Source organism: Psittacula echo (assembly GCF_963264785.1).
Source record: "Psittacula echo genome assembly, chromosome: 3".
NCBI lineage: Eukaryota > Metazoa > Chordata > Aves > Psittaciformes > Psittacidae > Psittacula > Psittacula echo.
The window spans coordinates 67,075,839-67,092,074 of NC_137736.1; the positions used below are offsets into that span (position 1 = coordinate 67,075,839).

At 39.3% G+C, this 16,236-nt stretch overlaps 1 protein-coding gene across 1 annotated transcript in view; it reads right to left on the reverse strand.

Moving 5' to 3' along the window:
* MYO16 (myosin XVI) overlaps positions 1 to 16,236 on the reverse strand; it is a gene marked incomplete at both ends in the record, with an annotated part of 311,247 nt that overhangs the window by 76,940 nt on the left and 218,071 nt on the right. The window contains 4 exon segments of the mRNA XM_080613866.1: positions 2,012 to 2,217; positions 2,462 to 2,542; positions 11,050 to 11,219; positions 12,920 to 12,995. Of these exon segments, the coding sequence (XP_080469992.1) occupies positions 2,012 to 2,217; positions 2,462 to 2,542; positions 11,050 to 11,219; positions 12,920 to 12,995 (533 nt within the window).

A 16,236-nucleotide genomic window follows, 5' to 3' on the forward strand; every position in this document is an offset into this window, starting at 1 on the left:
TGAAGAATTGGCATGTTCTGCTGTTCAAATTAAGATAAGCTTTGGCCTGGGAGACAGGAATGGCTACTGTGAAAAGCTTTAACAGCACTGATAGTTTCTTTCAGTGCTACTGGCCCAAGAGCTCTGTGTGCACAAATCAAGCAGCGTCAAGAGATATATGCAGAGTGATTATTGCTAACTTTAGAGTAGGTTCAACATATTCACAGGGTTTATTATAAAATGGACTTAATTTTCAGTGACATGATCCTAGGCCCAACACTAATTCTTTTAATGTATAACAATACAATTATTAAGACCTGATGCAAACAGGTAAAAAGACGGACTTAGCTGCAAAGAACTTACAAAGATAATTTATTGTGGAGGAAAAGGGATAAAGACAAACAGCAACAAAACTGGAACACTTAAAAAAACCAGTTTAAACATTGCCGTTGGGTTTTGCTGCTAGTCTTGTTTAACTATTACTACTGCAAATAAATATTTATTGTGAGACACCAGATGTCCTCTAGACTTTTAGGTTAAAATCTGTCTTTTGGACACACTTAACAAAGTGGAGGAAAAAGACTGAAATTATATTTGAATCTTCAAACATTCTTTAAGTGATATTTTAAAAAAAAGTTTCTCCAAAAAAAGACAACATTCCAGACTTGTGTACTGTTAGAGTGAACATGCATACTACCATTCTCTGCACAGAAGCCAACTGAATAAAATGACCTTTGTACATATGGTTATTCTCTTTTATCTTACAAAACAGAGAAGCTACCGCCACTCTGCTCACCAGGCCTGTGCAAACCCTTAACCTGTATCTGGGAATCGCAGTGAGAAAAGCTAGATGGGAAGGACCAAATCCCTGCCAGGAACTGTAAGGATTTAACAGTAGAAGATTGTGCGTTTGTGCTCATGTAATAGTCCCTTGAAGTGTTCAATTCAGTAAGATAGAAAATGGTTAGAGACTGTCCCTACCACTTCTGAATATGAAAGCAGACAGCTTTTCCAAATCTCCCACTATCTTTATCTTCTCAACCAGCCTGCACTTCTGGATTCATGCTGCAGGATTAATATTGTGGTAGGACAGAAATGGCTTACTTTTGAAATGTGAGGGATTATAAACTACTATACTCCTGCACTTTTTGAATATTTACACTATTGCCAGAGATAATATGATTCTGTCCAAGCAGTAACTTACTATACACAACTTTTTCTAAAAAGGCAACTCAAAGTTTAGATGCGTGTAGGCAGCTGATATTCCCATGCCTTTTTTCAGAAGCAAAATAAAACAGAGACCAAATCATGACTGTTCGATATATCAGTCAAGGAGCAGGAGATGCAGAGAGGAGGAAAATGCATTGAGTGCATGAGGCTGCTAACCGAACGCCTCTTGCACAAGGTGGTACTCTTTTTCTGCTGAAGCATTTGAGAATGTAAGTGAGCCAGAACTCCAAAACTGAATTGGGGATGGAGGAAAACATTTTGCCCTCAGTCAGCAGTAGTGACATATATCTTTTATCTTTTCACATTAATTCCAAATTTCATTCATTTGTAACAATAATAATAAAAATGGAGTTGTGGCATTAGCATTAATAACTCATCACCATGCAGAAACAAATCCTAGCATATGAAATACAAATACTGAAGTCATGACACACACACTGATAAATATGAAAAATTAAGACTATTTTTCCTTGTTTTTTAATGACCTGGAAACAAAATATAATATTTTGTACTTTATAAATCATATAAATACTATAAATTATAAAAATATAACTACTTTATGAAGTTATTTTTTAAATTGAATATATTTTGCTGATGATCTTCACAAATTTATTTTCAGAAATTAATGATTCTTTCAATTAAAAAATAACAAGGCTATACCCCTTGCTGGCAGACATGATTTTTCTCTGAAGAAAGCCTGAAAGACTCATTGGCAAAACAATACCACAAGCACTACCACAACATGAAAGAAAGCTTTGTACTGTAGGTAAGAAAAAGAATTTATAAAACTGAAAGAATTTACCTTGACAAGAAATCTGTGAAAGAGAGACGGATTGGATACCCATGTCGTATGATTTTGACCATGTCTAGAACACCAATATACTGCAGTTGAGCAGACACATAAAAATTATCAAAAGTATCTGGCAACCTGGAGTTATTAGGCTTTATACAATGAACAGAATGTGGCGTGCAGTTCTGCAGCTTCCCAATAATGTCTGTGAGTGATTTCTGTAGGGAAAAAAAATCAGTTATCAATCATTACTGTGCAGCAAAGGCAACTGCTCAACTCATCCTAACTTTTAACGTCATTTTCTCAAAAGGCTTGACCTGGCCATGCAAGTGGCTTTCTCAAGCATACAATTTTTCTTTTTTCCATTGCAGTCTGGAGAGATTAATTTTGCTTTTAAAATGTTTTGAGTTTGGACTTGGATTTTTTTTTTTTTAAATTTCTGTCCAGAAGATTTTCACTAACCCTGAGCTGGACTGCCACAGTGGTTGGGCCCCCTCGTTCCAGTCTCTGAAGAAATGAGGATGTTCCTTTCTTTTTCAACAGCTATAGAGAAGAAAAGCACACACACAATACCTTTATGTCAAGACGGGCAGTAAACCTTCATTTTCATTGATATAAAATTCACTAACAAAAGCAAACATTTATACATTTATATATTGTATATGTCATACACAATTACTTGAGTTTCAGAAAGAATTGGGAAAGTGGATAAATATCCTCACATATCTGCAGAGCCATGACTGGCAAGAAAGGTTTGATTTCAAAAGCAGCTGTATATCATTGGAAAGATAAAGCACCTTTTCAAAGTAACTGGGCAAAGCAACATGAGCTGGAACTGTATTGTAGAAACAGGGCTTGTGCAGTTAGTATCCTACACAGTCTGCCTATAGTATAATTCGGTTGCTCAGAAAAGGTTCCTTATGTCTTTGGCAGATGCTTAAGTGAATAAATAAGCAGTGATCATTTCAAAAAATCTTGAAAGCAAAACAATCATATTAATATTAAAAATCCCCTTCTATTTTCTTCCTGAAAACATGAATGCACTTAATCTTTTTTGTGTGTGTGTGTGGTTTTTTTCTTTTAACTTATTTTCACCTGTCATTGGCATAAATTACCTACAACTTCATATCTCATTAGAATAAATGTTATTCTGTAGATCAGAGTTGGGAGTGGGGAACAGATTTATTTTTTAGTGTTCTAATTCCTATCTTTGAGACTAAAATGGCAATAATCCTCCTAAAAGTGGTCCCAGAAATTAGAGGGTTTTCTTGAACTTTTCACAGGAAGGCTGGCAAAATGACTGCATTCCAGGATTTGGCAAAGCACTTAGATTCAGACCTGTGTAAGAATGACAGCCTTTTCACCTCTGACTTTGCCATTGCCTTTCTCAAGTCCACCATAAAACTCCCTTTTTATCAAGTCAGCATGTTCTAACCTACTCCTGTCTTTTTCCAGTTCCATCAAAAAAGTGTAAGTTTCCTAATTTTGGCCCAGTCAACCAAGCTCTATTAAAAATATTGCAGGGTAAACAGTTCTCTCAGTATATCAAAATTTGGAGCTCTTTTTTATTTCAAATCTCACTTACTAGGATGCAATAAGATTAAAGGCAAATTCACCCCCAAATTCAAAACAGAAAAGTAAGAATTCTGCTTGCTTTGGGTCTTCCTCATAAAAAGAACCACTAGCATGCCAATGGCACTCCTCAGTTAAATTTTACAAAATTATTGAGGAATATAACTAAAAAGGAGCTTTCTGCTCCTGACAGATAACGCATTTACTCCTTCCTCCCAACAGATTCAGTCACTATCTCAAACACATTTCCTGAGTCAGTGGAAGAGCTAGAACAGTGCTTTGGATATTCATGTCCTGTGTTGCACACTTCTTCCCATGAGAAAGAAGTGTTTCGTTCAGAATGAGGGAGAGAAAAGACAGGAAACAAGCCAAAGACAAGAAATTAATTTAATTCAAACTCTCCAGACTTGGACATCTTCAGCTATGGGCTAAATACATCACTGAAGCATTACTTCTGTATTACCCTCTAATATACAGCCTTACACTGGCAAATCTTGTACTTCTAATCTACAGAAAAATAAAGCAAATCATATATGTAAGTTTGTAATCTCTGTTAAGAAGCTAAAACCTCCTCCCAAAAAAATCTCTTTTTAACAGCAGAATAATTTAAATATTTAACCAGAAGACATACCAAAATGTTTCTAATAAATGGGTTCTTCAGCTAACAGACAATGAAGCAAAGCATTCATAATGAGAAACAACATAAAGTCAGTGGAAAAAACCACCTTCTGTTAGTTATGTGCATTCATGTGATCAGACTTCTGCTGCATGAGCTATGAAACCCACTGATTCACAGAATCATAGAATAGTTAGGGTTGGAAAGGACCTTAAGATCATCTACTTCCAACACCCCTGCCATGGGCAGGGACACCTCACACTAAACCATGCCACCCAAGGCCTCATCCAACCTGGCCTTGAACACCGCCAAGGATGGAGCATTCACAACCTCCCTGGGCAACACATTCCAGTGCCTCACAACCCTCTCAGTAAAGAACTTCCTCCTTATGTCCAATCTAAACTTCCCCTGTTTAAGTTTGAACCCATTATCCCTTGTCCTGTCACTACAGTCCCTAGTGAAGAGTCCATCCCCAGCATCCCTATAGCTGCCCTTCAGATACTGGAAGGCTGCTATGAGGTCTCCACGCATCCTTCTCTTCTCCAGGCTGAACAGCCCCAACTTTCTCAGCCTATCTCCATACAGGAGGTGCTCCAGTCCCCTGATCTTCCTTGTGGCCCTCCTCTGGACTTGTTCCAACAGTTCCATGTCCTTTTTCTGTTGAGGACACCAGAACTGCACACAATACTCCAAGTGAGGTCTCATGAGAGGAGAGCAGAGTAGAGGGGCAGGATCACCTCCTTCGACCTGCTGGTCATGCTCCTTTTGATGCAGCCCAGGATATGGTTGGCTTTCTGGGCTGTGAGCGCACACTGAAGCCGCCTCGTGTTCATTTTCTCATCGACCAACACCCCCAAGTCCTTCTCTACAGGGCTGCTGTGAATCTCTTCTCTGCCCAATCTGTAGCTGTGCTTGGGATTGCTCCGACCCAGGTGTAGGACCTTGCACTTGGCAGGGTTAAATTTCATCAGGTTGGCATCAGCCCACCTGACAAGCGTGTCAAGGTCCCTCTGGATGGCATTCCTTCCCTCCGGCGTATCAACTGAACCACACAGCTTGGTGTCATCGGCAAACTTGCTGAGGGCGCACTCAATCCCACTGTCCATGTCACCGACAAAGATGTTGAACAAGACCGGTCCCAACACCGATCCCTGAGGGACACCACTTGTTACTGCTCTCCAGCCGGACATTGAGCCATTGACCACAACTCTTTGTGTGCGGCCATCCAACCAGTTCTTTATCCACCGAGTGGTCCACCCATCAGATTGATGTCTCTCCAATTTAGAGACAAGGATGTCGTGTGGGACAGTGTCAAAGGCTTTGTACAAGTCCAGGTAGATGACGTCAGCTGCTCTGCCCCTGTCCATCAGTTCCATAGCCCCATCATAGAAGGCCACCAAATTGGTGAGGCAGGATTTCCCCTTATTGAAGCCATGCTGGCTGTCACCAACCACCTCCTTGTTTTTCATGTGCCTTGGCATGTCTTCCAGGAGAATCTGCTCCAAGAGTTTGTCAGGCACAGAGGTGAGACTGACTGGTCTGTAATTCCCCGGGTCATCCATTTTCCTCTTCTTGAAAATGGGGGTTATATTTCCCTTTTTCCAGTCGTCAGGAACTTCACCTGACTGCCATGATTTTTCAAATATGATGGCCAGTGCCTTAGCAACTTCATTCGCCAGCTCCTTCAGGACCTGCGGATGGATTCCGTCAGGTCCATGGACTTGTGTACATTTAGGTTTTTAAGATGGTCTCTAACCAGATCCTCTCCTACAGTGGGCCTAGGGTCTTCATTCTCACAAGTCCCTGCATCTGCCTTCCAAGATTTGGGTGGTGTGGTCAGAGCCTTTGCCAGTGAAGACCGAGGCAAAGAAGTCATTAAGAACCTCAGCCTTCTCCAAATCCAGGGTAGCCAGTTCTCCCGATGTCTTCCAGAGGGGGCCTACATTGTCCCTAGTCTGTGTTTTATTCACTACATACCTATAGAATCCCTTCCTGTTATCCTTAACAACCCTCGCCAAGTTTAATTCTAACTGGGCCTTAGCTTTCCTAACCTGGTCCCTAGCTTCCCAGACGACATCCCTGTATTCTTCCCAGGCCACCTGTCCCTGCTTCCACCTTCTATAAGCCTCTTTTTTCCTTTGAATTTTCCTGAGCAGCTCCTTATCCATCCAAGGAGGTCTCCTGGCCCTCCTGCTGCACTTTCTTCTAGTTGGGATGCAACACTTCTGAGCTTGTAGAAGGTGATCGTTGAATAACAACCAGCAGTCTTGGGCCCCCCTGCCCTCTAGGGCTATATCCCATGGAACCTTACTAAGCAGGTTCCTGAAGAGGCCAAAGTCTGTTCTCTTGAAGTCCAGGGCAGTGAGCTTGCTGCACACTCTTCTCACTGTCCTGAGGATCTCAAATTTGACCATCTCATGATCGCTGCATCCAAGGCTGCCCTGGAGCATCACATTTCCAACGAGCCCTTCCCTGTTGGTGAGCACGAGGCCAAGCATGGCACCTCTCCTTGTCAGCTCCTCTATTACTTGCAGAAGGAAGTTGTCTTCCACACAATTGAGGAACCTCCTGGATTGCTTGTGCCGGGCTGTACCGTCGCTCCAACAGATGTCAGGGTGGTTGAAGTCCCCCATGAGAACAAGGGCCTGCGAGCGTGACGCTTTTCCTATCTGTCTGTAGAGCTCTTCATCCACAGATTTCCTCTTGATCAGGCGGTCTGTAACAGATCCCCACAGTAATGTCTCCCATAGCTGTTCTCCCTTTAACCCTGACCCACAAACTCTCTGTTGACTGCTCACCCATCCCCAGACAGAGTTCCATACTCTCCAGCCTATCCCTAACATAAATAGCAACTCCCCCTCCCCGCCTGTCAGGCCTGTTTTTTCTAAAGAGCCTCACTTCCAAAGGAAGTGAGGGGAAGGGAACAGGGCCAAAGTATGCACTAGGAAAAGATTACAGAGAAACAAGGGAGCAAGAGATTATATGAGCAAGAGAATTGTAAGAGTATCAAACAAGATATATTCTATCTTATTTGAAAAGGGGACAGAGTCACAGAGACTTGAGCTGGCATCCCCAAATTCCTATGACTCCTTATGTGCTCCAAAATTCTGGCCAACTATTAGATCTGTTCATGTCTATCGTAGGACGGATGAACTGTTCTCTTCAATCCTACTAGAAATAGAATGGTGAGTTGAAAGAGACAACCCATTGTCACCTGTGACAGCATGCTCAAAAATCAAGGAAAGAGTCATTTATGGAAAGGTAAACAAGTAGATACATGGACATACACAGAGAAATATATAAATACACAACACAGAAGTAGGTAAGACTGCAGATGACAAGCTGAAAGGGGGGGGTGGAATCACAACAAACTCCCATCTGATCTCTGAAAGTGCCCCCTTCCCTGTATATGGTGGAGTCTACATGACTACCCATACACAGCAACATGAACACCTTCCATATTGTGTTTCTCATTACCTATGGTATGAAAAGGGCAGGAAGGAAGACCCTGGAAACTACAGGCCTGTCAGCCTGACCTCAGTGCCAGGGAAGGTCCTGGAGCAGATGATGCTAAGTGAGATAATAAAGCATGTGCAGGAAAATGGAGGGATCAGACCCAGTCAGCATGGGTTGATGAAGGGCAGGTCCTGCTTGACCAACCTGATCTCCTTCTACAATAAGGTGACCCACCTGGTTGATGAGAGAAAAGCTGTGGAGGCTGTCTATTTGGACAAGTAAAGCATTTGATACTGTCTCCCATGGCATTCTCCTGGAGAAATCGGCTGTTCATAGCCTGGGTAGGTGTATTCTTTGCTGGGCTGGAAACTGTCTGGATGGCAGAGCCCACAGTGGTGGTAAATGGTATCACACCTAGTTAGAGACTGGTCACCAATGGTGTCCCTCAGGGTTCAGTGTTAGGGCCAGTGTTGTTTAATATCTTCACTGATGATCTGGATGAGGGGATTGAGTGCAACCTCAGTAAATTTGTAGACAACACGTTGGCTGGGAGTGTTGACCTAATGAAGTATAGGAAGGCTCTGCAGAGGGATCTGGACAGGCTGGATCGATGGGCTGTGGCCATTAGTATAAGGTTCAATAAGGCAAAGTGCCAGGTCCTGCATTTGGGGCACAACAACCCCACACAAGGCTACAGGCTTGGGAAGAGTGCCTGGAAAGCTGCTCGGTGGAAAACGACCTAGGAATGCTGATTGACAGCCCCTGAGCAGGAGCCAGCTTGTGCTCAGGCAGTCAAGAAGGCCAACAGTATCCTGGCCTCTATTAGCAATAGCGTAGCCAGCAGGGCCAGGGAAGTGATCATCCCCCTCTACTAGGCATTTGTGAGACTGCACCTCCAATACTGTGTTCAGTTCTGAGCCTCTCACTACAAGAGAGACACTGAGGTGCTGGAGCAGGTCCAGGGCAGAGCAACAAAGCTGGTGAAGAGTCTGGAGTATGAGTCCTACAAGGAGTGGCTGAGGGAACTTGGGGGTGTTTAGCCTGCAGAAGAGAAGGCTCAGGGAGGACCTTACTGCTTTCTACAACTACCTGAAAGGAGGCTGTAGTGAGGTGGGGGTCAGTCTCTTCTGCCAAGTAACAATAAGTAAGCACCAGGACAAGAGGTAATGGCCTCAAGCTGTGCCAGGGGAGGTTTAGATGGGATATTAGGAAAAATTTCTTCACAGAGTAGGGGGTTAGGTATTGGAACAGTGGCGGAATCACTGTCCCTGGAAGTGTTCAAAAAAATGTGTAGATGAGGCCTCGGTGCTATGGTTTAGTGGTAGTCTTTTCAGTCCTGGGGTAATGGTTGGACTTGATGATTTTACAGGTCTTTTCCAACCTAGTTGATTCTATGATTCTATGTATGTTACAACTCAAATTTCAGGTATAAAAGGAACGCCAGTCTCTGGTTGATAATTCTTGTCCTTATGTCTCTCTTTCTCCTCCTCCCTCTTTGTTTCCTTTTTCTTTTTTTTTCCATTTTCTTTATTGCCTATACCCTCAGGATAAACTCCAATAAAAATGCAGTGTTTATGATTTTCCAACATATAGTCATTTGAATTCTAAGCTGATAAGAAAATGCCTCTTACATTGCATTTCCAATTACAACAAAACCAACATTATTCAAGCCTATCACAGTGGATTTTTCAGGCTATACCAGAATAGGGAAGAAATTACTTGGGACAGCACAGTTATAGATGCAGGCTTGATCCACGAAAGAATTTAAGCACTTACCTACTCCCAGCTCCTGCATCAGATGCCTATTCCAAAATAAAAATGTCTCCTTTTTTGCCACAGGGACAGCTTAGATACTTAGAGTTCTGCTTTCATCCTGCACGGCAGCACAGCTCCTTGCCAGATCAGGCCAATTTAGTATCTACAAACTAAGTGGTGCTCTGTCTCACCTGCACAGCTCTCCTCAAAGCCTGCCTTTGAGAAGCCAAGCCCTCCTTGTCTCTGTAGAAAGATGAAGGATGAATTTCTTCCCACCTTCCATCTAATACCTAAACGTTTAGAGCATTCTCACTGAATCTAGAATTTCTGACTTAATTTATCATTCTTCCCAAAGGAATCTGAATATGTCTTCTCTCTCTCAAGAGAGTAACTCCAGGTTAAAAGCTATTCTGGAGTGATTAAAAACCTCCTAGTTTCAGAGATCCCAGCTGTGTGGTGTTTCCCCCTGGCTTGATTAGGCTTCTTAGATGTGGTTTTCATATTTCCTTCCATGTGTGGAGCTAGGATCTATTTCACAGCCTAAGGAAGCTTCCTCTAGGAAGCTCTCACTATAGTGGAAAGGCACCTTAAGGCACCTTGTGACGCCTCAGCTGTTCGCTAAATATAGCCTTAAACCAACATTATTCATTTCAACTGAAGTTTTTCCACTGAGATTACTGACAAGAACAGTAGATAGGAATTATGCTACTATCAGCAGGCGGGGTATAAGTCCCATTGCTATTCTATGGATGCACTTGCATAAAGCCTTCCACAATGACATATGAGCACAGGCTCCTTAATCCCATGACAGAATCAATTTTATGCAGCTGTAAGCCAAAAATAGAGTTTGGAGATTCAAGAAGCCTGGTGAGGCAGCTGACATACAATGAGAACTGCTTGCTTCTTTTCTAGAAGAAGAAGGAATTCCAAAGCTCTGTCAAGCATGGACTCAGCAAATTATGCTATTGCTCCTCAAGAGAGATGGTCCATATGACATGAATAACTAATTTTCTTATAGCCTCCCACTTTTTTTTCTTTAAAGCTTTTTTTGGGGTGACTTAGCAGAAGAAGAGACAAGTTCAGAAATCGGGAGAGTTTGATTTGATTTTAAATTGACTGGGAAAAAGTACATGAAAGTGTCCATTTAAAATAACAATGTTTGCAAAAATGTATGAGGTTGATCATACAAAATGACACGACATCTTTTGCAGAAATTGTCTCAGGTTAATACAATAAAGACATTGAGGTTTTATTTTTCTCTTCCTATGTCTTAATTTGCTTAACTATTCATCATTAAGTCAGCCAAGGAGACAAAACAAAGAAGTGTTGCTATACAGCCAAAAATCAGTAATATTGCATCCATGGCTAAATCCTGGAACCACAAAATCATGATTCAAATGAGTCAGGCTTGAAGGGACCTCACTGTCTCACCCAGCCTTCAGCTCAGTGGGTCCAAGAAAGAGACTCTTGAACCAGCATTATTAGTGTTAGTAAATTATAAACTGCTAGTTCTCACTATTGCTTTAGTACTAGATTATTTTAATAGTGTAATGACTACAGAGAATGAAGCAGAGAACAAGGAGCTTTCAGAAATGTCAAAGTAACAGAAAAATCTTCAAGGAGCAAAGAGCAGAGAGAGCCATCTTCTTACCTTGCTGAGCTCAATATATTTCTTTGCTTCTCCACTTGCAGACGTTATCGATGGTTTTAGCAAAGCTGTTTTACACCCTTTGACTTTAAGGGAATGATATGGAGGAACAAGTGATCCAGTTTGAGTCAGCTTGGACTGGAACAACTGATTGATGACTACATTTTCACTTGCTGGGAAAAAAAGAAGAAATTAATGCATGAAGATAAAATACAAGTTAGAAAATAATATATATTGTATTTGGAAGTAAAAAGACATATAGTAGGAGACAGAATTAAATAAGTGGACAAACCAATAAACTATTATATTATGTCAGTTAAGTAAAGTAAAGCCAATACTTGAAACAATTTCTGACAATCAGTGGACACAGTAAAGCTCCATACTTTAAAAATATGGATAAATATAATAAGTGGCATTACAAAAAGCATTAAAATAATATCCTTCAAATTAAAACAAATAAAACATATGTTAATAGTCTCTCCTGATTTATTTGTCAGACAGGTAAGTTCCACATTCTTACACATATATGCAAATTCCCTTTTTTTTAGCATATTTAAGTTTTGACCAATTATACTAAATTCAATGAAAATAAAAGCAAGCATACACTTAAATTATATGTCTACATAACTTATAAAACTGACCCTAAAGGAAATATGTCACTAACAACCAATAGGTTTTAATCCTAAGTCACTTAAAAAAGAAAGAATGTAGCCCTTAGATGACCTACATGCTTGTAAATATTCTGCCTTTGGAATTTTCCCATTAATTATAATTGTTGTTATTATGACTTCTTCATTATGTATACCCTCACTCTCACCATATCAAATATTTTATTTCCAATCCAATCCTCCATTAGCCCCTTTTAACAGTTACATAGCTGATATTAAATAGCAATGAAAGCGTAAAAGGAAACTACATGAGAGAATGGAAGAGTGTTCTCTCCTGTAGAACATCCCTGAAGTTGCCATACTTTCTTACATTATTTGGGAGATTATCATGTAAATTCCCAGTAGCAAGAACCAGAATGTCTCTAAAACTATTATCAATAGGATTATATTCAAGATAAGTTCTTTCATTTCTGTCTTCATCCTTTATGCACACAGTTTGCCTTTAAAATGCATTCATCATTGTACTAGGGAGTTTAACTAACCTCAAAGTAAAACCCAACACATTGTAACAGTGGGGCTGATTTGGAAGACAAATAAAATATAAGCATATAATATATTAAAGACTCTGCAGTGGTTGGAGGGAAGACAGATAACACCTCAAGATACAGTGACATATCCCTGAGGACTGTTTTGTTTTTCTTCACAGAAAGGGTAAATGATAGGGGTTTTTAATAATCTAATTATGAATCATTAATTAACAAACTGGGATGCATTATTATTAGGCATAATTATATAATATGCATATGGGAAGGTATTTAATTTTGTATGTCAATGGACATTTGTATCTATTCACTGAAAAACATAAGAACGCCCACAAGTTCCTGCTTTTAGAAAGGTACTCAAGCAGTGAAGCGCATCCCACTGCACTCTCTATGATTTTGGGAGCCTAATTTCCTTTCCCTATATCTTGTTTCCTATATTTTTGTTTTAATTCATACCAACAATTTCTTAAGTCATACTCATCTGTCAGACTATACGTTTCTTGCTCTTCACATCACATCACATCACATGATGAAGATGCTTTCTGTTCATTAATTCTAAAGCCTTTCTAAATCAGAGCAAAAAGGTAAAGATCATCAAAAAGATGGATTTTTTTACTGGAAGTAATATATATAATTTTCTCTTAAAACTAAAATAAAAATTAAAGTTAAATCATAATATCTTGATTTGTAACAACAACAGCAACCACAAAACCATTTACTTACTTTTCATTACAAATACAAGATTCTGTGAAAGGGTATCTTTATTTTTTTCTATCGCACCAGCAATTTCATAAGTAACCTATAACAAAATATTGTGACATCATTAGTAATGACCAATACATCTTTTTAAAGTCCTACAGCAATAGAAATGAAGCTGTATGTTTTCCCCACTCAACAGCTAAAGGTTAGCACCAGGTAGCGTCTTTTGTTTCTTTCTTAGTGCTAATAATAATAATCAGAAACACTGGTTGCTGAACATTTTGTCTCTGCAAGAATCCAGAAAATCCATCAGGCTGACTCTAAAACATCTCCACAATGAAAGACTTTGAATTAAAAGTGTAGTGTAGAGCAGAAGACAGTGACTTAAACATCACTTTTCCTGTAGGATCATCAGCAAATTTTTCCTTGTCAGTGGGAAACTGTCCACACTGACGGTGATAAAACACTCATGAAGCAATCTGAGTCCCACTCAGTTCCAGCCATGGAAATCTTGGAGGCAAGTTCAGTCAATAGGTTATATACAAATCCCATTTACCTTTCTATCAACTGCACACAAAGGGATTTTGGATCACCTTAGTTGCCTGAGGTCACAATTTCAAGAACACTTCGATTGTCACTCCATCTCATCTGACTGCAGATAAACTCTAACACATGTGGTGAGCACCCTGAGAAGTGGACAAAATTCAAATCTCTAGCTAGAGTTCCTGAGGGTACATATAAAATGAAGAAATTAAGAAACCCTGAGGCTAGTTTGTTTTTTTTTTTTACTTTTTATGGGTATGGAAGACAAACAACTAGATCATTTACAGGCTTTAGATATAAACAGCTCTGGATTGCATATTAGTAGAAACCAAAGGGAATTTTTAAGTTAAAAAGGAAAAAAATTATAATTGCAGCACCTCCAGGATTAGGCATATGCTTAATGGGAACTTCTTCAAATACAGTTTGGTATTATTTACCTTGGGACCATGTTTCTATCTAAAGCCCTTTTAAAGTTTTTTACTGGATCTACATCTTAAGCCCCTTAGACATCTGGGGAAATTTTATCCTTGTACATTTAATAAAGCTGTAAATGTGTAATGAAGATTAGTAATACTAATCAGTGCATTCATTTTGTTTTCCATTGGGTCATTTGACAATTATGTAATGCTATCTCTACTCATGAAAGTGATTATATGATGTGTATAATCTGTTACAGTTAGCAATTGCCAAATGATGTAATTACTACGACATCTGACATAGAAAAGGTATAACAATAGAAATATGTTTTTGTCTATGACAGATGCAATGTTATACAAATTTCTAATTGCATCTCCCAAGAACATACAACATACTTAGCAAGCTATTAGAATAATTTAAGTATACTATTAAGTGCTTTTAGTGTATTTAAAGTAAATGTTTTACCATAGTGGTCCATGAAAGATAATTAACATAACTTATTCAACAAATCCATAATGCCAGTTCCTAATTAAGTGTCTTTGACTAAATTAGAGGAAGAGAGTTAGTATTGGTGGGAAGAATAGGCAACTACTGCAGTGGGAGGCACTATACTATGATTAAGTACCTAAACAGAAACAGGAAGAAGTTTCAGTACTGGTGCTGGTATAATACATCACCAGCTTCTAGAACTATATTCATAAGACATCTCTCATATCACATAAAACACATAAAAGTTAGCAGGACTCCCTTTTATGAAGAAATTGCTAATTCTCTGACAGTTTTCCCACAGACTTGGTAAATTAATTCAATGCCTAAAGACATGAAAACTGACTCAATGAAATAGCACTCTAGGGTTCCATATTCACTGCCAGTCCCACAAAAGAGAAAAAGAAAGAAGTCCTCTTCTAGATGCCAGTTTTGTTAATTTAATCCTGCCCTCATCAGAGATGCCAACCTACATAGCACTTTGCCTAAAGCACATATATTTCCCTCAGTTTTCTTCCACTGGTTTTCTAAAGTAAACCTGGCCAAAATTCTGCACTGACTGGCACTCAAGCACAGTGGATAGTTATTCCTAGCAGAAGAAAACCAAATAAATATTACATGATTCAGACAGGAATGTGCACTCACTTAGATCATGGTTCCAGTATAATAAAACATACTACTTATCTCACTTCTCTTTATTGCAGCTGTTTGCTCTATCTTGCTTTACGTGATGAACTCTTCAGGGTAGACTATGTAAACCTATGTGTCTGTGTTAACCAAACAAAACAAGATCTCTAGGTATTATCTGACTATCTGAACTATTTTTATTCAAAAAGAAAAGTGTTCAATTCCACACTGCATTTTATTTCATTAAAACAGATTAAAACAAGAAAGTGATTGGATTTGCTTTCATTCTTGATTTAAGTTCAGAAAGGAAGAAACCTTAACCTAAGCACAGTGATAGTGGACAGGATGAATGTTCATCTAGTCCTGGATATTTAGGGAAAAAATATCGATGAATACTTCCATTCTGCCTCCCACCAGTTACCCTCTCAGCTTCCAGGGCTCTGTCCCTTGAGGCAGTTCTTGACCTGCAGGCTGTATCTCATCTTTGTGCTTAATATCTCTTGACTGACATTTCCTTCTTGAGTGTCTGTTTCCACAAATCATTAACATTTTTGGCATGTACAACAGTGTGTGGCAATGAGTTTCACTAGTTACTAGCTATGCAAATAAAAAACCCAAACAAACCAAACAAAAATACCCAAACCTTAATTTTGTTTGTTTTGAACCTCTTTTCTGGTCATTTAAGTTGGTATAGGTGGTTTTAGTATCATGAGAACTAGCAGATACAAGTAAGAGGTAAAAAAACAACACCCAGAAAACAGGAGGCTCACACCTCAAAGTGCACACAGCTATCTGGGAACTGCACATTCCTCTTCTTACATACTCTTGCCTCTTTACTTCATTAATTATACTCATGCTACTTCATTGTACATCTTCTCTTCTGAACTGAAATATCCCCTCTCATAACATCAGACTTTGGTAAGGGACTTATATCTAAGTTTCTTGGATTTCCCTATATACTTGGTCAACAAGGCCACATTTAGACATAATTTTCATCAATTCATCAAAATTCTCTCTTTTTTTAATAGTTTTTGTATCCTGTGAAAGGCCAAAAGCACCCATGGTTAGTGGCTGATCCAGCAGGAACTATTAAACAAGCCAGAAAAAAATGCCACCTGGAGTGTTACTCTGGCTGTATTCAAAGTTGAAAGGGAAAATAGTACTATTGTAATAACAAAATGTAACTCAGAAATTCACAGGTTTTTATGTGTTGTTCAATTTAGTTAGTAAGAAACTAATCAGCTCATATAGTTAAAAGAGTAATTTTT